General features: G+C 40.8%; 4 protein-coding genes across 4 annotated transcripts; all 4 read left to right on the top strand.

Moving 5' to 3' along the window:
* The first annotated feature begins 7,800 nt into the window (after positions 1–7,800).
* LOC143610181 (inositol-tetrakisphosphate 1-kinase 1-like) lies at positions 7,801–9,545 on the top strand. Its single transcript, XM_077084728.1, has 2 exons — positions 7,801–8,413; positions 8,906–9,545. Exons 1-2 carry the CDS (start codon positions 7,922–7,924, stop codon positions 9,353–9,355), a joined length of 942 nt encoding a protein of 313 aa, XP_076940843.1. The 5' UTR covers positions 7,801–7,921; the 3' UTR covers positions 9,356–9,545.
* A 3,147-nt stretch (positions 9,546–12,692) lies between these two features.
* On the top strand, positions 12,693–13,352 carry LOC143610192 (uncharacterized). Its single transcript, XM_077084736.1, has one exon. The coding sequence runs from the start codon at positions 12,693–12,695 to the stop codon at positions 13,350–13,352; it is 660 nt and encodes a 219-aa protein (XP_076940851.1).
* Positions 13,353–13,603: 251 nt separating this feature from the next.
* LOC143610184 (inositol-tetrakisphosphate 1-kinase 1-like) lies at positions 13,604–14,324 on the top strand. The gene has a single exon (XM_077084731.1). The coding sequence runs from the start codon at positions 13,724–13,726 to the stop codon at positions 14,294–14,296; it is 573 nt and encodes a 190-aa protein (XP_076940846.1). The 5' UTR covers positions 13,604–13,723; the 3' UTR covers positions 14,297–14,324.
* An 18-nt stretch (positions 14,325–14,342) lies between these two features.
* LOC143610191 (inositol-tetrakisphosphate 1-kinase 5-like) lies at positions 14,343–14,972 on the top strand. The gene is made up of 2 exons (XM_077084735.1): positions 14,343–14,384; positions 14,580–14,972. The coding sequence occupies exons 1-2, from the start codon at positions 14,343–14,345 to the stop codon at positions 14,970–14,972; spliced, it is 435 nt and encodes a 144-aa protein (XP_076940850.1).
* The last annotated feature ends 8,697 nt before the right edge of the window (positions 14,973–23,669 follow it).

The following is a 23,669-nucleotide window of genomic DNA, read 5'->3' as shown; positions in this document are numbered from 1 at the left end:
ATTAAGCAATAATCTCCAGATTTCTTTACTCTCACATTATTATCTTCTCCACAAAATACTTATTCTCACACCGGAGGGTTACCCCAAAGAGGACCCCTCTGTCCCTTTCTGAGGGGTAAGTTGACGGTGCTGTTCATTTTGTAGGTGGAAGAACCCAGATCCTAGAGAACCATCGGTGAAATAGCATAATCATACCCGAGGAAAGTAGATCTACTACCAGTGAGTAGATCCACGCTTCTTCATTGGCGCAGAACTATGAGCTGCTTGATGGTACATTATATCGACGCTTTTATCTTGGGCCGCTCATGAAATGCCTAGACGCTGAGGAGGCAAGCTATGTGATCAGAGAGATACATGAAGGAATCTGTGGAATTCATGCTGGTCCGCGCATGGTGGTTGCCAAGGCAATGAGCGCAGGCTACTATTGGCCAGGCATGTACTTGGACGCTTTAAAAGAAATCCAAAAATGCAAGGCATGTCAGAGCTATGCGCCAAACACCATGCGACCAAAGAACAACTTGATTCCAGTAACCTCCGCATGGCCTTTTCACAAATGGGCAATTGATATTGTGGGGCCTCTACCGCAAGCGCCTGGGCGAGTAAAATTTTTGGTAGTGGCAGTAGACTATTTCACAAAATGGGTTGAAGCCAAGCCACTAGCAAGAATAACAGCCGAAGCGATGAAGCAGTTTATCTGGAGCCACATCATATGCCGTTTTGGCTTGCCCATGGAAATTGTGAGCGATAATGGCAAGCAATTCACTGACAAGAAGATATCCAGCTGGCTCAAGGAATTGCGCGTCAACCAAATTTTCACTTCAGTTTATCACCCTCAGGGGAATGGATAAGTGGAACGCGCGAACCAAAGCTTGCTGAATGGGCTAAAGAAGAGGTTGGAGGGAGAGTCCCATTCTTGGGTCGAAGAGCTACCTAATGTCTTGTGGGCGCACATGACATTAAGTAAAACTAGCAATGGCGAATCCCCATTCAGTCTAACCTATGGCACGGAGGCTATGATCCCAGCAGAAATTGGATGCCCATCCCATAGGGTGCTCATGATGAACAAAATTGATAACGAGCGCGAAAGAAGGTTGGATCTCAACTTACTTGAAGGGCGCAGAGAAGCGGCTATCATCAGTGAAGCCAAATACAAGAAAAAGCTGGAAAAATATTACAACCAGCGCGTGAAAGAATGCCACTTTAAGAAAAATGATTTTGTCATTCGAAACAATGAAGCTAGCCGCGCGATACCCCCAGGAAAAATGTCACCCAATTGGGAGGGACCGTATCAAATCTCAGAAGAATTGGGGAAAGGCGCATATGCTTTAAAAGATTTGAATGGAAAGAAGATCCCGCGCGCATGGAACGCGGCACAGCTTAGAAAATGTTTCATGTAAAAATGTCAAGTTTGTAATCAAGGCTTTTTAAGCCAGTTTGAATAATGATACGCGCTATCTTTTCTTAATGTGGATTCTATTACCTTTTGCATACATGTTTCACACTTCCCCTTATTAGTTTTGAGCAATATGACAACATTGTATTGACATCAAAATGAAATAAAAACGAAGTAAAACATACATGCGCGAGCTTCAAGCTCAAACGCGTTAGCGAGTCTTAACTCTAAAGCGACAGGGCCTTAGCCCAATTCTATAACCTTTTACATACATGTTTCACACTTCCCTTTATTAGTTTTGAGCAATATGACAACACTATATTGACATCAAAACAAAATAAAACGAAGTAAAACATACATGCGCAAACACGTTAAAGAGTCTTAACTCTAAAACGTCAGGGCCTTAGCCCAATAATGTGAGCCTTAGCTCAAATAACTCACAACATCCATCCTACATGATGCGCAGCCTGACCATAAAATACCTAAACACAACTAAGGCAAAGCAAATGCCAAAACATAGTTGTTAAGGTCTCAGGTCGAGGTCGGGCATAAAATTGTAATGGATATCTGAGTAACACATTGACGCGTAAGGCTAAAAAAAAAATCATAATTCCATAAACGCGCGAAAACGTCGAGCAAAAGACGAATAATGAAAGCGCCAACGCACGTGTCAACATAATCAAGATATGGCAGAGTTACTTACAATATGACAAGGGTTAAGTATAATAAATTCCTTAAAACCTTGTTCTTGTTCCAACGCGCAAGCATATCTTACATTCAACAAGCAAACATGCGATATAAAGAGATGAATGGGAATGCGCAAGATGCGAAGAAGGGAAAAACAGAATTTCATTCAAAGCATTGAAATTTACAAGTTTACAAGATGAGATACAAACTACAAATAAAAAAAAAAACATGAAGGGCTTCTCAAGTCTCCACGTTGACATCAGCCTCTTCATCATCCTCATCATCGCCCTCGGCATCTGGCGCAGCCTGCTCCTCGTCATCTCCAAACTGACCATAGTCAAGTTCTTCATCTTGAATGGAGTCTTCTATCGCAACAGTGTCAGGAGCGGATCCTTTGGCCAAGCCAGAGCCGCTAGCAGCGCCAGCATTCCCCGCGCCATCATCGCCGCCAGCCCCCTCGCACTCATCAAGTAATTTCTTTAGCGCGCCGAGGTCGGGCTGGTCAGCAAGCGCAGCTATCTGCAAATCATAAGGAAAGTATTGAGTACAAAAACACTTGGAAAATAAATCAAGAAAAACTCATTAAGCTCAAAGTACCTGCTCAAGGATGGGGATGGAAGTATTCATATACTTCTCCCCCATCGCGGCCATGTCCGCGCAGGCTGCGTCGCTCTGATTAAGGGTACTCGGATGGGTTCTTCTTCAACATGCCGTATTCATAGCCATCCGTAAACCCTTCAGCTCGACCCACCAAGCGCGCGGCAGCATTGCAGTCCATTACAAGGGCCTGAAACTCGTCAGAGTATTTCATCGCCAAAGCGCAACGAGTCATGCCCTGTGAGATGAGCCAGTGGCGATCCTGCGCGAGGCCAGCAACAGACGTCTCGAGGGAAGGAACCTGGGAGTTTAATAACTCAACAGTTTCCTTAGTCTTTTTCAGCTCCTCTTTGTCAGACGCTGCTGCAGCCAAGATTTCTTCTTTCTCCGCCCGCGCAGCATCAAGTGCTTCCTGGCTAGATGCTGCCGTCGCCTGGGCTTCATCTTTATCGGCCTGCGCGGCCGCCAGCTCCCTCTTCAGGCGCGCAACCTCATTCTCCAGTGATGATTTTTCAGTGATAGACTGGACAAGAGCTTGGTCACGCGCCTCCGCCTCTAACACCAAGTCGCGCGCCCTGCGCGCGAACTTGGCCGCGTCCGCCTCCGCCGCGTGCAGCTTCTCCCGCGCCGCCTGAAGCTCATGCCCGTGCTTCACGAAGGCGCTGTTGGCACTGGCTCTGTTCTCACTGAGCTCGGCTTGGAGCTTTTCAGCTCTCTCGCGAGCATCAGAAAGATGCCAAGCAGACACCTTAGCCTCTTGCTTGGCTTCCACAAGAGCATCACGTACTTTAACGTAATCAGAGCGAAGCTCTTGGGAGGCAGCAATGAAGGCCGACCCAGCAAACATATGATCATTGAGCAGGTCGTCGCGAGGGCGGTCCTCCTGGAACATCCTTTCAGATGGAGGCACGGCATGAGCCCAGAATTCCGCACACACCCCCATGGACTGAAAGGTGCTGTCTTCAGTTATATTCCATCTAGGGCGGTAAGTGTGATCGGCTTCCTGCAAAAGACAAACAAATTGTCTAAGTCATCAAAACATTAAGATGGAAGTCCACGCAGCGGAGCAAGAAAGAACCTATACCTGCGGGGATGAAGCAGAAAAGTCAGCGCCAGCCCCACGAGAAGGCTCCGCCGCGAAACCTCGTGGCGCTGCAGGGCTGGCGCGGGCGCCGTCGGAGTCCTCAGCATGAACCTCTTCATCCTCCTCTGAAATAGGCCTCTTCTCCTGCGACCTGGAATCAAAATCGGTCTCGCGGGGAGGGCTGTGCGCAGGAGGAGGTGAAGGAGGTCTCGCCGCCGCCATGTCGGCGCGCAAAACGGCCTCCTGCTCCTTACTGATCCCGATGAGGGGAGATTCATCGCTTGCAGGAGCGGGAGCAGAGCCAGCGGCGCTGGCGCCGGCACCAGGAGTGCCGCCAGAAGCTTGTACGCCAGCTACAGCTTCTATGAAACAATCAACAAAGAAAAATGATTCAAGACTTAGTCTAAAAAGAGAAGTCAGAAATTAAGAGTGCAATACATACCTTGGCGCACCGCCGTTCGCGAGTTGAACATAGCCATGAAGTCCATTCTACCCTTCTTTGAGGGTAAAACAGGGGACTCCGAAGCGACCTCCGGCGCAGCCTCGGCATCTTGTTGCGCTGTCGCCGGCTCTACAAACATTCAAATGAGCAAAGATTTAATAATAATTCAATCAGAATCGCGCTCATAGAACCATGATGGATAAGCAAAGTATACCTGTCGCAGGCGCAACATCGCTTCTCTCTTCAGCCGCGCGAAGGGAGGAGGTAGCGCCCCCATACCTCAAGTGGACAGGAGGTCTGCCCACTTTTTGAGGCAGGGAAGCCAAAGAAATCTTGGTGGTAAACACCTGGGTTTTCTCAGGTCCCTTCGCTTGAGCATGGGGATGAACTACAGGGGCATCATCTTTTTCCTGTTTCTTACTGGCCCCTGCGCCAGTTTTCCCCTTAGCCTTACGCTTTAGTTGGGGCGCCTCCTCTTCCTCCTCCTCTTCCGCGAGCTCCAGCTCGTAGTTTTCGAGCGCATCTACAATACATGCAACAGAAGTGTTAGCCAAATTTGGTATTATAAGGAGAATTGCATAAGTACAAAGGCTTACCAGGCGCATCGCTATCGAACACAAATCCCAGATCAACAGGGATGAACATGTCATCGAAGCGATCTGGGAAGCCCACCTCCCCAGCGCCCAGCGCGACGGAGCCACCCTCCACATGCTCGTCGTAGGCGGCGTGGATATACTCCTTGGTGACTGCACAAAACAAGTCAAGTGATATCAGCAAAAAGAATTATATTCGCGCAGAAAAACAAAAGCAATGAGATAAACTTACACAACCCGTCGACTTGGATAACGGGCTCGAGCGCGCTGTCCGCCCACCTCTTGCTCATGCCAACCCCCACCAGCGCCTCCTCACAAATACTTTTGGCAGGGGATGGTTCGGTGGTCAGCTTCTTAACCCAGGCGCCAGTTGGGTTCTTGAGGACATCCACATCCGCAGGCGCAGAAGATATCGAGCGCATGGTCATACGGATGGGGATCACACCAGCCCTTATGTAAAAGAACCTCTCAGACCAGTCATGAAGGCTCTTGAATGAAACAGTGGAGCACTTCACCTTCTGACTGCGAGGAATAAAAGAGATCCAATTGTCTTGGATCTTGGCTTTGTAAAAATACTGAAAGCGCCGAGGGGTGGGCTCCTCGCGCTGGGATTTGCACATGAACTCAAAGTGAGTCATGCGCACAAGTCCAAACGGATGGACTTGGGATATATGAATCCCATAGAACTTCAGCAGTGCACCCATAAACCTTGTCATCGGGAGACGGTGGGTGAAAAAATGGCTATATAGGGATATATAGCCGGTAGGCGGGTCCGCCGCCGTTTGCCCGGCCCCAGGCAACATGCAGCCAAACAGGGTGGGAAAGCCCTGAGAGGCGATAAGGCTGTCAAGATCAGCCTGCCTCAATTTGCAGGGGATTTCATTCCACCTCCTCACCGCCTTGGTCCTCCTTACCTCCTCCGATGAGCCCTCAGCAGCCTTCTTCCCCTTGCCGGTCTTCTTCAATGTAGACATTACTAAAGATTTTCTACGGCAATGGATGGTGGAGATTGTATTGTCTGAACTATCAGACATACAACTGTAAAATCAAACAAGGGAAACTTCTAAAGAACAGATATTTGGGAAGCAGAACAAGGATAATCAGAAGACAAAGAAAGAAAAGCTCAGAAGAATAAACAAGAAGATGAAGGATAAAAAAACTCTAAGGGCTGGCTTTTATAGGCCCAGGAGAGAGAAATTTTGGTGCTGAACGGACTTCACGCGCCCCCACTCGCAGGTCTTGGCCAATGCGAGCGTCACACGTGTCCCTGACACTGTGTGAGGAGACATGAAAGGAAACTATACGGCTGCTGCCAGAGTTCACGCGTCCCCACTCGCAGGAACGGACCAACGCGAGCGCGACACGTGTCCCTGACAGCATGTGAGGGGACGCGAAAGGCAACTGTAGCACCTCGAGCACACGAAATGTCTGACACGTCTCCATCACTGACCCACGTCAGCAACCATCACATACATAGACGATTCGTTTTCAACCAAAAGGATAGAATTTCGCGCAAAGAGGAATAATAAGAAGAAACAGACAAAACCCCTACTAAAAGAGCAAACTGTTAAGTCTAAAATCTATCTCTCCTCGCTCGCGCGAGACAAGACACACATTAGACTGGGGGGGGGCTTGAAGAGGTATGTACCCGCCTCAACACCGAGCAAGGCGGGTCAACCCACAAGATACAGACAAATGACTTGAAATCAAGACATTATGAAGGCACAAAGCCAAAACCTATGCGCATGGCGCATATCACAAACGCTCAGGCATCATATGCCCAGGCACCACAGATGCTCACGCATCACATATGCTCACGCATATCACATATGCGCGTGGCGCATCCGCGCGTGGCGCATATCACAAACGCTCAGGCATCATATGCCCAGGCACCACAGATGCTCACGCATCACATATGCTCACGCATATCACATATGCGCGTGGCGCATCCGCGCGTGGCGCATATCACATGCTCGTGCATATCACATCTGCGCATGAAACATCTGCGCGTGAGAATAAAGAGAAGACCTCGCGCATCCTCAGGATAGACGCGCATCACACATGCACATAATCAACCTCATCCTTATCCAAATCAGGATTAGGGCAACCTTGATTGTGCACGTCTTCCAGAAGGTATCTTTTTAAGGAATAAGAATATGCTGATGTTGACAGCTGCCGAATGAAAGGTGGACAACTCAGCATAACACATGTGCTATCACGTGATTACAACCAATGAGAAAGCACCAGGTGTCCCGGAGGACACGTGGCGCAGAGCAATTGGAGGAGGCCAACAAGGCTGAGCCCAATCAGTGGAAACCCTAGCACTATAAATACATCATAACTTACACAGTTACACGGACACATTCATTCACATTCAAGCATATTCAATTACATTCACTCACAGACAGTTACAGTCAGTAACACTCTCAATCACAGAAATCTACAGAGTATTCTGCTATTAAGCAATACTCTCCAGATTTCTTTACTCTCACATTATTATCTTCTCCACAAAATACTTATTCTCACACCGGAGGGTTACCCCAAAGAGGACCCCTCTGTCCCTTTCTGAGGGGTAAGTTGACGGTGCTGTTCATTTTGTAGGTGGAAGAACCCAGATCCTGTCGTCATGAATCTAAGGTATTTAAATCGTTAAGGCCGGCCCTGTCGTCATGAATCTAACCGATGCCGACCGAATTCGTAATGACTCGCATCCACAACGAGCAGGTTAATTTTACCAAACGAAAACACATCGTTTTATATATGGCTTTTATAAGTTATACGAACACTAATACTATTCTCAACGTTTACTACTTTATTTACAAGGTTTAACATCGTTACCTACCTAACCAATAACGGTAATCGCGCCGGTGTGTATTTGTTTATTCTCCAACAAGGCTAGACAGACTTATTTAAATTTGATAGAATTAATAATCACCACCTTTTCTCCCCTAATTTATTATAAAACCACTTGATCTAATCAATTACGGATTACCCCTATCTCTCTCTCTAAACTATCACTCTTTCTCACACACACACAAGCAGACCACGAAATGCTAGAATTAGCAAAAGAAAGTTGCCTTTTTTGAGTAGGTTATGCATTACCTGCAAGAAAAATCGAAGCTTTCATGGTGGAATCATTCATAACTTACGTGGAACAACGAGGTATTGATTTCATCCCAATAGATGTACTTACCAAACCATTAACCGAACAAGGACCATTTGATTGCATCATTCACAAGTCTTATGGCCAAGAATGGGACAAAAATCTCGAAACTTTCTCTATCAACCACCCGTACTCCACTGTCATTGACCGCCCATCCGCCATCCAACGCCTCCACAATCGCATCTCCATGCTCGAACCTGTTTCTCAACTTAATATTCCCAAACTCAGCATCCCAAACCAACTCCTGGTTCAAGACTTTGAAGCTTTAAAATCCATCCAGATGGATAAAGATTTGGTTTTTCCGGTGATAGCCAAGCCGCTGCTTGCTGATGGAGACTCTGGCACGCATAACATGTTGCTAGTGGTTAACCATGAAGGGTTAACCAAGGGTCTCAAATTCGATTCACCTATGGTGCTACAAGAGTTTGTGAACCATGGTGGAGTCATCTTCAAGGTATTACGGTTTTCAAGTTCCGTAGAGTAATTACTCTAGTTTAAAAACTGTAAAGTAATAATAATTACTATATTCATATCATAATAATTACTTAAACTATTTATACGTTTATCGCCCGTTAAGAGATTTTTGTATTTGATCCTAACACTTAGTAATTAAGGTTTGTTATTATAATTATAATTGCTAGATGGACTATAAAAATAAGCGTTATGGTAAATGCATCACCTCCTATATAGTGAATGAGGCTCCTATTTAGTGAAAGGGTACCCTCGTTTGCTATTAAATCCGTCACATCTTCCTTCTACTTTTACTTATATGAGTGTGTTTAACATACGAGGATATGTTTAACGTTACTCTAAAAATAATTCCACATTAAACATAATAAAGTTATATCATTTAACAATAAACTTTAACTACTATGTTGTTCTTAATAGTATATACAATAATAACTCTATAGCAATAAACCTTAACTGATATACTTTCTTATACAAGGTCTACGTAGCCAATGATTATGTGAAATGTGTGAAACGAGGTTCGTTGCCAGATGTTTCAAATGAGACTAGAGAAAAGATTAAGTCAGAATCCGGTGGGGTTATGGGTTTTTCTCAGATATCAAGCTCTGTAATCACGGGTGATGATACGGGTAGTAGCAGTAATAACAAGTCCGACGAAAAGCTGAAGATGCCTACGCAGGAGTTTCTAGTTGAGATGGCGGACGGCCTCAGACAGGCTCTTGGGTTGCATCTTTTTAATTTCGACATGATTAAGGATGATAAGACTGATGATTATCTTGTGGTTGATATTAATTATTTCCCTGGTTTTGAGAAATTACCTTATTATGAATCTGTAATGACGGATTTCTTGTTGAATATCAAGAAATCACAAGAAGAAAAGAAGATGATGAAGAAGGAGGTTGGTGTTCATGATGAAGCACAAGCTTAGATTTGTGTGATATGTGGTTTGGATTGGTTAATGTTGAACTTCAGAAAGATTCACCGAGAAATGTACGACAATAATTCAATGAATCTTTTCGTTTGTTGTGTGTGTTGGTTAACTAGTTAATTTCAAGAACGTGTTTCATGTGTATACTTTTGTATTGAGGATGCTTTTGATAATTTAATTCATGGTCTTCACCTTTTGTTGCATTTTTTCGTTTGTTGCAATTTTATATAGAATCTTTTTATGTAACGTTATTGTTATATTAGATAAAATGATCTAATTACAATAGAGAGACAGGTAAACGGGAAACAAAATGCACCACCACCCATTTTTGACTAGCAAAACCGAGTCTAAATTGACATCAACATTTACTCCCTAATTTGAGTGATCGGCCCCACATCATTCTTCCTCACTCAAAAAGAACTCATTGCCGGATTTTAGAGCAGTAGAGAGTATTAGTCGATGTGCTTTACTTTTCTACTTAGATAAAATTTTCCATTGTCACCATCAACCTTTGGGCCAAATCCGATCCTCTCCTCTCACAAAACACATACACACACACACACACTTGGGAGCCCTTGTAGAAAGATTTCAAGTGCATTGAACTCCCATATAAGGCCCATGGGTATACCAAAGTCCATAGCATTAAAGCTTAGTTGCCAAGGGTTAGCGAGTGGTATACCATTCCCTTAATGGGTTAAGAGACGTTAAATGTAAGGTGTGTTAAAATGTTAATGGACTTTAAATCTCTCTACACACAAAAAAATAATTTGAGAATTAATTTTACATTAAATAAAGAGATGCGAAGGGATTAAACAATTTTCTTAGGATGATGTGGAGTGAAATAGGCTAAAGTAGTTGATGTGGTAACTATGTGAGTTGATGTGGTAACTATGTGAAGTTACTGAGCATGATTGTATACCCATGACCTAATACTTTGGAATGGGCAATCTTTAATTTGATGATAATATAATCATTAATCAATGTAATAAAACCTCTTAATCATCACTAAGCTGATCTTCATGAGTACAATATGGGGGGTATGCGGTATACTTTTGAGGCCGGTAGGGACTCGAGATTTAGTAAAATTGATAGAATCTTTGTTTGTCGCGATTTCCTTATGAGATGGCCCGGCGCTTCACTTCAGGCCCATCCTCGTCTTTGGTCGGACCATAGTCCGCTCACTCTAATTGCTTCAGGATCCAACTTTGGTTCAATTCCTTTCAAATTCTTCTCTTCGTGGCTGCGTTTTTCGAGAATTCGGGAGGTGGTTTCACATGCTTTACTAATGGAAATCCCGGATGGGCCGGCTGATAAAATGCTGGCTACGAAACTGAGAAATATCAAGAATGAGATGAAATCTTGGGTTCGAGCTATTAGAGAACGGGAGGGTGGGGATTATATTGCTAAGACCAGGTTATGTGAAGATTTCGATCGGTTGGCTGAAGTTCGGGATTTAAATTCTTTCATGGAATTTTGAATGCAAACATTTCCGCCAATAGAATTAATGGGGTTACTGTTAATGGGTTATGGAAATCTAACCCAAAAATAGTAAAAAAGGTGGCTTGGAATTTTTTTAAGGATAAGTTCAAAGAACCGATCATGGATCGTCCCTCGTTTTCTAGTGAAGGAATCAAGCAACTGTCAAGAGAAGATAGTGAAGGCTGGTCTTACCTTTCACCATGGAAGAGGTTAAAACTGCGGTTTGGGATTGTGATGGAGAGCGGGCACCGGGCCCGGATGGGTTCAACTTTTTATTTCTTAAACGCTTTTGGGACCTTTTGGGGCAAGACTTCCATACGGTCTTGTTGGAGTTTTACGACTCGGGCGTGATTAGCAATGGGTGCAGCTCCTCTTTCATTCATCTTATACCCAAGTCTAATGACCCTCAAGCCTTCTCGGATTATCGCCCAATTAGCCTTCTTGGCTGCATCAGCAAAGTTATTTCGAAAGTTTTAGCTAACCGGCTAAAGGGCGTTATTGGGTCCCTCGTTTCTGAGTCTCAAATGGCTTATGTTTCGGGTAAAAGTATCCTAGACGGTCCTCTTATTGCTAATGAAGTTCTATCTTGGCTAAAAAAAGCTAAAATCCCGGTTTTCCTCTTCAAAATTGATCTAAATAAAGCTTTTGATTCTATTAGTTGGAAGTTTATTGATTCGACTCTTGGTGCCATGAACTTTCCAGCGAGGTGGAGATTATGGGTGTCGGGAATCCTTAAGTCGGCTCATGCTTCGGTTCTTATTAACGGGTCCCCTACATGGGAATTTCAATGTTACCGAGGAGTCCGGCAAGGGGATCCTCTCTCGCCGCTTCTGTTTATTATAGCCTTGGAGTTTTTCTCTCATATTCTGAACCGAGCGGTTGTGAACGAGATTTTGCAGCCCATACGGATGCCAAATGGCGGGCCATCCTTATCGCATTTACTATTCGCTGATGACGCGGTGTTGATGGGTTTATGGTCGGAACAAAATATTCCGACTCTTGCTAGGCTGCTAAGGAGTTTTTATCTTGTTTCGGGTCTTTGTATCAATTTAAATAAAAGTAATCTCTTTGGGGTTAATGTTGCAAATCCAGAGGTGGAAAACATGGCGACTCGATTACATTGTAAAATTGGAATTTTTCCTTGCTCGTATCTCGGTTTGCGTGTAGGGTAAAATATGAATTTAATAAACAGTTGGAATCCGGTTGTCGAAGTCTTTGAAAAACGTCTCTCAAAGTGGAAAGTGTCCAGGTTTTCTATGGGTGGTCGTTTGGTTCTTATTAACTCGGTTTTGAACGCGTTACCTATTTATTACTTCTCATTATATAAGGCCCCGATACAGGTTATCGAAAAGCTCGAAAGAATAAGACGACGTTTTTTTATGGGGAAGCACCTTAGAAAAGAGGAAGATTCATTGGGTCAAATGGGATCGAGTGTTAGCGGGTAAAGATCATGGTGGTCTCGGTCTCGGCTCGCTTAGGGACTTAAACCTAAGCCTATTAGCTAAATGGTGGTGGCGACTCAAAACTGAACCAGAGAAACTTTGGTGTAGAGTGGTTAGTGGTATCCATCACAATGAAAGAAGTATTAAACCAATCCCATCTAAAGCGGTCTTATCAGGAGTGTGGAACAACATTGTTAAAATTGATGAAGACTTAAAGATAAGTAATTTTTCAATTACAGATTCTATAGAGGGTGTGGTGGGTGATGGTACTCATACTTATTTTGGATTGACAAATGGGTTGGGGAAGCCCCTTTATGCACAAAATTTCCATCATTGTTTAATTTGGAGAGAAACAAAAGATGCACGGTTAGAGAGAAAATGTTGGAGGGTTCTTCAATTAATGGTTGGAATTGGACATGGATTATGGAGCCTACCACCTCTCTAGAATTACAAGAATTTTGGGAGTGTCTCGATTGTTGCCGGGAAGGACTTTGGGCGTAACGAAAGATAAGTGGAAATGGGCACTTGGGAAAGACGGAAAATTTACTAAAAAATCGGTCCGAGACCAAATTCAAAAATCTAGGGTTGGGTCGTTTTTTGTAATCGATTGGAATAGGTGGGTTCCGTTGAAGATCAACCTCTTTGGATGGCAGGCGGAAATCGGTAGAATCGCGACATCGGATGCTCTCTTCAAGAGGAATGTTGTGAATAAAATAATATGGTGCCCTCTTTGTGAAGGCGAAAAGGAATCGGCGGTTCATGTGCTAACGTCTTGCTATGTTGCGACGGTAATATGGCAATTCATTAGTAGTTCGTGTGGCTTAAACCCGGTGTATGCTTTTGATGTACGAGACCTACATAAGATTCATCTAACTTGTGGAGTAGATAAAATTAAACAAAATGCGCTTCAAGCTATAATCCTTACGGCGTGTTGGTGTATTTGGAAGGCTAGAAATGAGGCTATTTTTAATAATAAGAGAGTCTCGATTAATATAATCAAGGAAGACATCAAACGGCTTAGCTTTCTTTGGGTGAAAAATAGAGGAAAACTTGTAGACATGAGTTGGGATAGTTGATGCGCTTTTTCGTTTTAATTTTCTTGTTTTGGTGTTTTGTATTGGGTTTTTGTTGTGTCTAGTCTAGCCTCTTGCTAGTCTAGCCTCTTTTTCTTTCAATAATATCAGCAGTTCAAAAAAAAAAAACTAAATATAGCATTAATATAGCATTAACTTAAAAAACGGATGGTGAGGACACATAATTGCTAGAATCCCAAATCAAGGAGATCCCTACTTCTTTTCACAACCGATCTTCATCAATAAATATCACCCAATAACATTTAATAACATTTATGGCCATATATTTCTTCCAATACCATTCTGATATCAAGCAAATAACTAGCCTTTGAATTCGACTATCATCATCTATTCATCGAAAAAAACACAATACAATGCCAGAAACCAATCCTTTTCGAGTGGGCTATGCATTACCCGCACGAAAAATCGATGATTTCATGGTGGAACCATTCATCAACCACGCGAAACAACAAGGCATTGATTTCATCCCAATCGACGTTTCAAAACCACTAACCGAACAAGGTCCATTCGACTGCATAATCCACAAGCTTTACGGCCAAGAATGGGACCAAAATCTTGAAACTTTCATCACCAACAACCCTAATGCCACCGTGATCGATCCACCATCCGCCATCCAACGCCTCCACGACCGCATATGCATGCTCAAACCCGTAACTAACCTTAACATCCCCAAACTCAACATCCCAAACCAACTTGGTATTCAAGATTCTGAATCTTTAAAATCCATGCAAGATATTAACAAATTAGGGTTTCCCATGATGGTCAAACCACTCCTTGCGGACGGGTCCGCCAACGCGCATAATATGTCTTTGGTGTTTAACTATGAAGGGTTGACAACAAAACTCGAGCTCGACCCGCCCATGGTGCTACAACAATTTGTGAACCATGGCGGGGTTGTGTTTAAGGTATTAATGAGAATATATTAGTACTTATTGTTACATAATTATTATAATGTGAGGCACAAATATTACCATGAGTTTGGATCAAATACAAATGATTATTATTGTAAAAAATGTACAAATAATTAGAGTATTTATGTTAACACTAGAGTAATTGTTATTACATTATAATATTTTTTATAAAATAAGTACTCTAGTTATTTGTATGTTTAGTTTGTTGGTTTCATTTGTACCGGATTTCACCCCTCAATACCATATAGATCAGTTATGTAACAATAAACTCTAACTAATATATTTTCTCTGATACAAGGTTTACGTAGCCGGCGATTATGTGAAATGTGTGAAGCGGAGTTCATTGCCGGATGTATCCAACGAGACGACAGAAAAGTTGGCAATAGAGTCTGGTGGGGTTATGAGTTTTTCGAAGATCTCAAGTGCGGTGGTACCGAGCGATGAAGGGTTGGGTGATGATGGTGTACCGATGCCAGAGACGGAGTTTCTTGATGAGGTGGCTAAGGGTTTGAGAGTGGCTCTTGGATTGCATCTTTTTAATTTTGATATGATTAAGGATGGTAAAGAAGATGGGTATCTTGTGGTTGATATTAATTACTTTCCTGGTTTTGAGAAGTTATCAAATTATGAATCTGTGATGAGTGATTTCTTCTTGAATGTAAAGAAATTACAGGAGTTGAAGAAGACCTAGGAGAGTCTGTTAAGGTTGACGCAGTGTTTTTTTGTTATGATTTCTTTTAATCTTGACATGTAATGATTTAGTTGATATCAATGTTTTAAACTTTCAACAAATTTTGCCATGAGTTTATTGTTTACAGAAGTAGGGATCATCAAATGGCCTTGGTAAGGTATCGACGAGCATTTCGATATAGGTATCAAAGAAAATCGAGATTGGTACCTATCACAAAGCAACCTATATTTTGCTTTTGATCAATGGCTAACAATATGGGCTTCAAGTTGCTATGGGCTCATTGGACTGGACTTTTACACAACTAATATTGCCCAACTAACAGAAACATAGCCAGGCTGTTTGATAATGAAATCTGTATAAGATTAGCTTAACTGAAACATTACATAGCATGTATATAAAGTGTATAGACCGCCAATGATCTCTGGTCCAAATGATTACGATGAGTCGCCTAAAGACTTCAATTAATAAGGGGATGCCTTGAGTTTAAATTTTACTTGAGACGGAAAAATAGGGGGCTCAAGTTGGTCCATGTGTTTTCTCACATATTGATAGGTTCCCTCCTGATTTCTTTCTAAAGGTGGAATGGAGATTTTCGGATGGGCCAGCGACCTGTTAGCGGTCCAATTTGACCGTTTGAAAAAAACAAAAAAAAAAAAAACTAACCCCTAATTACCAAAATTACTATACTATCCTCAAGTAATATTATCACTAACAACACTAGTTATCATGCAAAATCAAATTAGAAAATATGAATTTATAGTAAGCTAAATTAGTAACAAAAAAAATAACTAAATTGACACTTTTGTGAATAATAATAATAATAGAATCAATGGGCACAAAAGGAACTTCACGACCTTTCAACTTGGCAAACCCTAACAACACCGTACCGGAATCAAACAATACCCAAATCCGCTTCTCCCAGGCTTCCATGGAGGATGATTCTGGTCATCAATCCACTCAATCCGAATCACTAGTTGTTTCCGACGACGACCCTTTAACCGAAATCCTTATCCGCCTTCCTGCCACTTCCATCATTCGTTTCAAATCCGTATCTAACACTGGCGATTGCTTTTAACTCGCACACATTTCACTCACCGATACAATAATAACTTTTCTAAATCTCTTGGATAGCATTTGGTATGCAGGATTTGAGGGCGAAATGAAATGACCCATCGTAAAAGAATGAAGAAAAGTGTGTTTGGTTGATCAAAGGCTTGGAATGACTCTAGGTTATTTCATTCCCTCTAAAATACCCCAAATTTATTCCATCCATACCCTATGTTTTTTTTCATTCAATTCCTCTTTCACCCTACAATGCCTACATCACTTCCACCACCCTCCCACCACCATCAACACCAACCACCGCCGTCGCTGCCACAAACCACACCATCGTCGTCCACCGCCACCAACCATTGGCATAAGTTCCAGCCGCCCACCACCGCCACCCACCCGCCGCCACCATCAACCATCGCCCCGCCACTCACCACCACCACCCGCGGCCCGCTACCCACTGTCACCACTGCCCACCACCACCCACCGCCACAAACCATCGGCATTAGGCCAGCCGCCCACCACCACCACCCGTCCACTACCACCATCAACCATCGCCCCCACCACAACTGCCACCTCCACCTACCCTCAACACCACCACCCACCTCCAACAACCATTATTTCCCGCCGCACACCACCGCCAACCACCATCACCGCCAACCAATGCCACTACCACCACCTACCTCCCACCACCATTGTCACACACTACCGTTTTAATTTTTTCCCCCTTTTTTCCTACCTATCAAACAACGCAAAGTAAATATTCATTTCATTATTATGTGGTAAACAAACATCTCATTGGAATGGTAATAACTCATTCAATTCCTTTGTCCATTCCACTACCACATTCATTCCATTCCGTCGTTCATTCCATTACCTCATATCAAACAGACCCTTGGTATATTTGCTCGCATTCATTTCACCGGCCCGTACCATACACTTCCAAAATCTATATATGCCCCATTTGATGAAGACCGAAGCACTCCTCCTTCCCGCAATCTTGATTTTTACTTTAACCGTTCCAATGTCAGAATCGAGCAATCTTGTAACGGTTTATTACTTTGTTCCGCCATTCATAAACGTGCTCATGAATATTATGTTTTCAACCCCACCACCAAGAAACTGGCACTCGTCCCACCCGTCCCTCAAACCATCCGTTATATGGCTCTGGCATTCCATCAAACACCTTGTGCGCACTACAAAGTTGTTTGTATTCGTGCTTTAAATCATGACGAAGACTTGTTTCATATTCAAGTCTACTCGTCTGATACGAGGACATGGAAGATTTGTATCGAGTCTTTCTCTGAGCAGATTCTCGACTTTCGCTACCCGGTTTACTGGAATGGAGCCCAGAATTGGGTTTCGTACTATCAAACTCGTAGTAGTTTCATGTACTTCAAATTTGAGGTTGAACAGCTGCAAATATTTCATGTTCAGAAGGGGTTGGAGTCTGATGAAGTATTAATGTATTTAGGGGAATCGAGAGGGTGTCTACATTTAATATCACGAATTGATCGCAAAGAAGATATTTTGCGCCTGAATGTGTACGAGATGTTGAGGGATCATTTGGGGTGGGTTGTCAAGTATCGACTATATATAGCTTGATGCGCTTCTGGGTGATTTTTCGGAAATGATCTGTCAGTATCGGACTCGGGATGGTTTTGGGAACATGATCTCCGTAAACGAATGTGTTTATCAAGTGGTTTATGTGGTTAGAGGTAAAGCAGAAGAAGATACATTCTTGGAGTTGTTAACTCCCAGGAAGTTGTTAAGGTACAACGTTCACGACAAGAGTTGTAAGGAGTTATATAGTAACAACTACTCTTGAGAATTCGCAAGTGTTCATCGTTACATTAGAACCTTTTCTTCTTTCTTGAAGACAATTTGGTTTGTTTATGTGTTTCTATTAAGGAGTTTTAATGCATTTTAAAATATTAGTTTATATCTGGTACTAAGTTGATGATCAAACTGGAAGGTTTAGTAAGGTTTTGTGTTTGTTGAAAACGTTGTTTAAGGAGAATTGGAAATTTAATTACTTTCAAGTTTTTATTCTGGCTTAATTGAAATGTCTTTTAGTTTGTTTTACGTCACTTTTTATTAGAACCAATTTGTGGCTGGTCTTTTATGTTCTGGCATTTAAAGAGGAACATGTTTGGCTAGTTGATAAGTATGGGACAGCATTCAAGATTTCACTTTATCACATCATGAATATAACCACTAGAGTAATGAATGTAGCACGGTGGCATTGGATTGATAGAACGCTCAAAACAAACCGAGCTTTATTGAGCTCGAGTCCTTGGATAAAGATCATTTTGGTATCGAGTTTGAGTTCGAGCCTTGTATGAGAAAGTCGTATAGGCTTGTTGAACCTTAACGGCTTAACGTATTTTTGAACTTTTAACTCTTTAGACCTTTTATAGTTTTATGTATTAATCTCACTGTTCTCACACAGCAAAGGCGAGCTAGAACCGAACTTTGGCTCGTTTATGGCATTGCACACGAGTTCGAATTGAGCTTAGGGTGTCGATGGTTTATTCAAAAAATAATAAACAAGATGAGTCTGAGCTAAGCTCGAGCTTGAAAAAGTAACTTACGAACCGAGCTTGAGCTTTTTAAATAACAAAAGAGAAGAAGATAGAAAAGTGGGATTGCTTGGTGAGAGAAAAAGCTCTCTTTATTTCCTTGATTGATAAGAGATTTGAAGGGTTGGTTGGAGAAATGGGTAAAGTGACCTTATATATGGTCCCCATTTCTCCAAGTTTACAAAACATGGTTACAAAATAAACGTACTGAGGTACATAATACATCGACTAAAAGCAAATATAAATACATACACAATCCTAATACTAACATAGAATATTAGTCCTACAATCTCCCTCTAGGATTGAGTATGTCCGGGAACTTTCATCAAGTTCTTTGTTTCGTCTTTATTTCTTGAAATCTAGTACATGTCTTGATCCAAGAGCTTGAACGACATTGGATTATGGACAATTCTTTATTTTCCAATCTTGAAGACTTGAACTTCAATCTTATTTTCTGGGAAGGATCAGCGGCATAAAATTTTAGAAACATCAGGCGGGAGGCTCGACATCTAATTTTCCTTTGTTGACTTTCTTGTGCCGACTTGTTTCTTTGCTTTGTCATTTGACTGATCTTTAGACACGATCGGTTCATTTTTTAGGTTCAACCGCCGATTGTCACGTTCTCGTTTTCTTTTAAGCACTTCAGCATCTGCAACTTCAGTCTCTGCAGCCCAGGAGACTTGATCATGATCTTCCTGTTGATGTGTGGGTAAAATGTTTTTCATTGACCTTTCGACATCGATCACCTGTCCATGTACAAATGCACAAAACTTAGAGCGAATAAGATTTGTTCACAGACCCTCTCGAGGGTCAAAGGAAAGTTTTCTTTTTTCAAAACATGCTCTTGGTTTGAAGTATTTGCAAGATAACTCTGAGAATTTATTTTATATCGACTTCTTATAAAAGATTAATTTTAGTCCCTCAACTTGTAAATAATTTGTTTAAGTCCCAAGTTTCCAATGAACTTTGTATGAACGGCATTGAAAACAAAACACATGATTTTGAATATAACAAAGATTTAACAAAATATGTACAAACACATAAAAACTTAAATTCTTTTTTGACATTTTTATATGTTATAGTATTACGAATATATTTACATAATAAATAAAACAAAATAATATAAAAATAAATTAAAATAGGAGTAAAGATGAAATTAATATTATATAACAATAATATTTACAAAATATTATAATAACTATAATATTTTTGCGAGAAAGATAACAACATGGAATCACATTGATCGATAACGTCCTATATCACACTTATATATGGATATTGTCATGCCAAGAACCTAAAGTCGATTGTAGATATATTTTGTTCTCTTTAAACTTAACAAGTATTTTCATGTCAACGTGATATGCCAGTATGAATTAGGCACGATACTTATGTTGTCCCCTGTTAATACGACAAGTTACAAACTCCATCATACCTCAAGCATAATTTGTGTTCATCGGTATCACCCCAAATTGACTCCGACCCCCTAATGATTGATAAAAACATTTTGAGCTTATTTTAAACTTTTTGAAAATTTTCTTTCAAACAATAAAGGTTGAACTATGAACTTACTTGACATACGGACTTACATGCCTTCATATAAAGTGTTTAGGACTTACTTGTTTGCCCCACGTTATGTAGTTCTAATATACCCCTTTTTGTTTGATAATTTTTCAACATTTTTATTGTTGATTTTGAATACTTTTTGAGCACTTTGCAGTTTTTCTGCTTTAATAATTTTTTATTTTCAATATTTATATTTATAGCAAGAGTATTTCTTTATGGTGATCAATCACTAATGGGCTCGTGTATGACCGACTAATAACAATTTTGCCTTCATTGATATGACTTATTTTGGAGTCGGCAACCGCTTCATGAGAGTGTAACCACTAGCATAGGCAGGAATTTAAGTTTATATCACTATGACACTTACTCATTTGTCAAGCCTATCTACACATCAAGCAATGAACTTGTTGGCTTTTGATCTACTATTTTCATGTGCTAGGATCATTAAAGACAATTTCTTATCATTTTCCAAAGGTCGAATCAATTTCTCAAACTTTTTATAAAATTTAAACTATCTGACTCCCTCTAAGAATGAGCTCCCCCTAAACGAGATAATATCTTTTTGAAGCTTTTTCTGGTTTTTTTAACGAAATTATATAATAACAAAATATTTTTGGTAAGTCAAGTGACTCAATTTTGTTTTTCTTAATTAATATGAAAATTTTTTTGTGAGTCAAACTTACCTCATTTTCTCCCTATAGAATTGTAACATATTTTAAAATATTTACAATTTTATATACAAAAAGATAGATAGGTTGTTTTAATCAAAGTTGTTGTCAGATGGACTATCCTATACATGAATTATCACATTGTATTAGGGCTGTCTAGACTGCTCGACGCTCGCCGCTCGTTCGTCGTTCGCTCGAAAATTGCTCGAAAAATGCTTGTTTGATTTCGGCTCGGTTTGGAAGTGAGCCGTTCGGCTCGGTTCGATTTAAAAACAATCCAAGCACGAGCAAAGCCTCGCTTGGTTTAGTTCGGTTCGTTTTGCTCGAATTATTTTTTATTTATTAGTTTTATATATAAACTTTATGTATATTTATAAAAGTATACTATTTTTTTAAAGTTTCTAGAATTTCCCTCTTTTGTGTTGAAATCAAAGTTCAAATTTAAACCATAGACGCTCATTTTTTATATGTTTTTTTGTTAACTTTGAGTTTTATACATTTTAAAGGTGAAAGTTTAGACAATTTAGAGTTGAAAGTCTTGAATTAATGATATTTTGAAGTTTTAGAAATTTAAAATTGAAAACTTTGTACGAAATCAAGCAAAACCAAACCGAACCAAGCCGCTCGGTTTCAAAACCAAACCAAGTTCAAGCATAAAGATACCGCTCGTTTCTTTAAATTCAATCCTCTCGGTTCGGCTCGCTTTCAAACCAAACCAAGTATGAGCATGCCCGGTTCGGTTCGGTTCGTGAACAGCCCTACATTGTATAACAAAGTTGAAGAGATTCAAACTGAAGCCCAGCAGCTGATGCTGGATCCATCACTTGAGAGAAGTATCAGCTGGATCCATCACTTGAGAGAAGTAGTTGGATGATATGAGTTTAAGAAACGCTCGACAAGTTGTGGTTGATCCATTTGAACAAGTTCAGTGTTGTTGAATTACAATATATGAAACATTTTCCATTCCTTGAAGTTCTCACATGTCGCTTAAGAAAGACTCGAATCCTCCATCGAATGGTTTAGCATCAAATAGAAAGGGTTCATCTTCCATCATATGTCGGGTGCAACCACTATGTAAGTACCGAATACCCTTGATAGTCCTCCTTGATTGACCCTACATGCACTAAGCGTTTAAATGGACATGGGTTCCCGAGACTTAGTTGTCTCGGGAAAGTCGACTGTAAGTCGACTAAACTTCATTTCATTTTCTGGAAACAATTTATTTCTTAGCGACTCATCGCTTGAAGAACTGTCCCTAGGAATCCAAACACAAACTTGTTCCTTGGTTTTGGCAATTTTGGACTTTTGTTTTCTTGATTTTAAAGCTATTTTTTGTTGAATCCTTAGACTTTCAGTCTTAGGATCCTTTTTGAATTTATCCTTTTTAGTTTTCCAAAATGGTTTTCTCTTGCGTTTTACTTTATTGACTTTGGATCTCACATCCACTTCACTGGCTTCACTATCGGCTTGGTCAGTCCTTGAATCTGGGCTATTAAAAGAACCTTTTGGGGACTGACTAAGCCGCCTTTGAATATCAAGTTGTTGCTTGAACCAGTGCTTGCAATTTCTTGCAAGGTGAGAAGAATGACCACACATAAAACAAAATTTTCTCCTAGGAGCACTATATAACTCATCAGAACTATAATATGGTTGGCGGGGTGGGAAAGGTGATCCATGGAAAAAACATGATTATAAAACACATTTGATGTGTGACCCCGACCATCAAAAACACTAGTGTAATAAGAATCAACAAAATTTTGTTGATAATGGCCATAGTAGTTGTTAACAAAACAGTTGTATGACTGAGGATTTTGTGATTGATTAGTTGTTTGAGAAAATGATATTTTATTTGGTGGCACATATTTACATGAAGTACTCGTTTGATTATCATTTTCAAACACTTTGCTTTTACTTGGATTATCCTCAGGCTTACAACTTGATGATGAACAACTTGATATGTTCACCTCAACAGGCCTTTCCACCGACCCACTTTCTTCTACACAAACTGTTGAACAAGATAAATCACTACTAGAACTAACTTATGAAGGAATGCGATCAATAGTTTTGGAGATAGGAGGAACAAATGTATTTGGTTTTGGCCCATGACCAATACCATAGACCATTTCGTCCTCTAGTGGGGTATTGAAATCAGAATGAGACAGGCTAGTATAATTCTCATTAAAAGGAGGTGGAACAACTGTATTATCATACCCTATACCTGTCTTTTGTTTCACCCTAATTTGTGCCCCAATAATCCCATTCAATTTATTAGAGGCTAACTCAAATATTTCAACGATTATTTTTCTTTGAGCTAAATCTAATTCTAGCTTCTCAATTTTAGCGTTTAATTCTACAACGCGTCTTTCATGAAACTCAGCTAGTGTATCAGATTGAAAAAAATTTCATTAAGTTTAGCCATATCTTTATTATGAGTTTTAATCCTAGTGGTGAAAATCTTTTCAGTCTTCCTAAGATCATTATTTTGGCATCAAAGGCTAAGATTTTCATCTATCAAGGCAACATTATGAGTTCTATAGCTCTCAATTTTATTTATAAAATCTTGAGAGCACAAGTGTGTGTGTACCTCGGGAAGTATATGTAACATCCCGAAATTTCTAAGGATAATATTTAACATATTATTTATTTATGATGGAAAAATTTATTTGAGTTAGTAAAGAAACAATAAAATAATAAAGATGGAAAGATACGTAGGCTAATTAGATGGAATTAATTATGAACCAAAAAGGAAAGATGGGCCTAAGGTCCATGAGCTTAAGAAAGTATAAATACCCCTTAAACCATAATCCTTTCCATTTTCATCCATCTCTACACCA

This window comes from Bidens hawaiensis, unplaced genomic scaffold (assembly GCF_021521415.1).
Source record: "Bidens hawaiensis isolate Kalapana, Puna unplaced genomic scaffold, B.hawaiensis_p1.1 tig00024830_1, whole genome shotgun sequence".
In the NCBI taxonomy this organism is placed as follows: domain Eukaryota; kingdom Viridiplantae; phylum Streptophyta; class Magnoliopsida; order Asterales; family Asteraceae; genus Bidens; species Bidens hawaiensis.
The sequence above is the reverse complement of the archived record's forward strand: the minus strand, read 5'-3'. Positions and strand labels throughout refer to the sequence as shown.

Excerpts from the sequence above, each read along its gene's own strand:
- LOC143610181 (XM_077084728.1), top strand. The coding sequence starts at position 7,922 with ATGGTGGAATCATTCATAACTTACGTGGAACAACGAGGTATTGATTTC. Across the intron at positions 8,414-8,905 it reads ATGGTGGAGTCATCTTCAAG|GTCTACGTAGCCAATGATTA; the intron begins GTATTACGGTTT and ends TTCTTATACAAG.
- LOC143610192 (XM_077084736.1), top strand. The coding sequence starts at position 12,693 with ATGGATTATGGAGCCTACCACCTCTCTAGAATTACAAGAATTTTGGGA.
- LOC143610184 (XM_077084731.1), top strand. The coding sequence starts at position 13,724 with ATGCCAGAAACCAATCCTTTTCGAGTGGGCTATGCATTACCCGCACGA.
- LOC143610191 (XM_077084735.1), top strand. The coding sequence starts at position 14,343 with ATGAGTTTGGATCAAATACAAATGATTATTATTGTAAAAAAT. Across the intron at positions 14,385-14,579 it reads TGATTATTATTGTAAAAAAT|GTTTACGTAGCCGGCGATTA; the intron begins GTACAAATAATT and ends CTCTGATACAAG.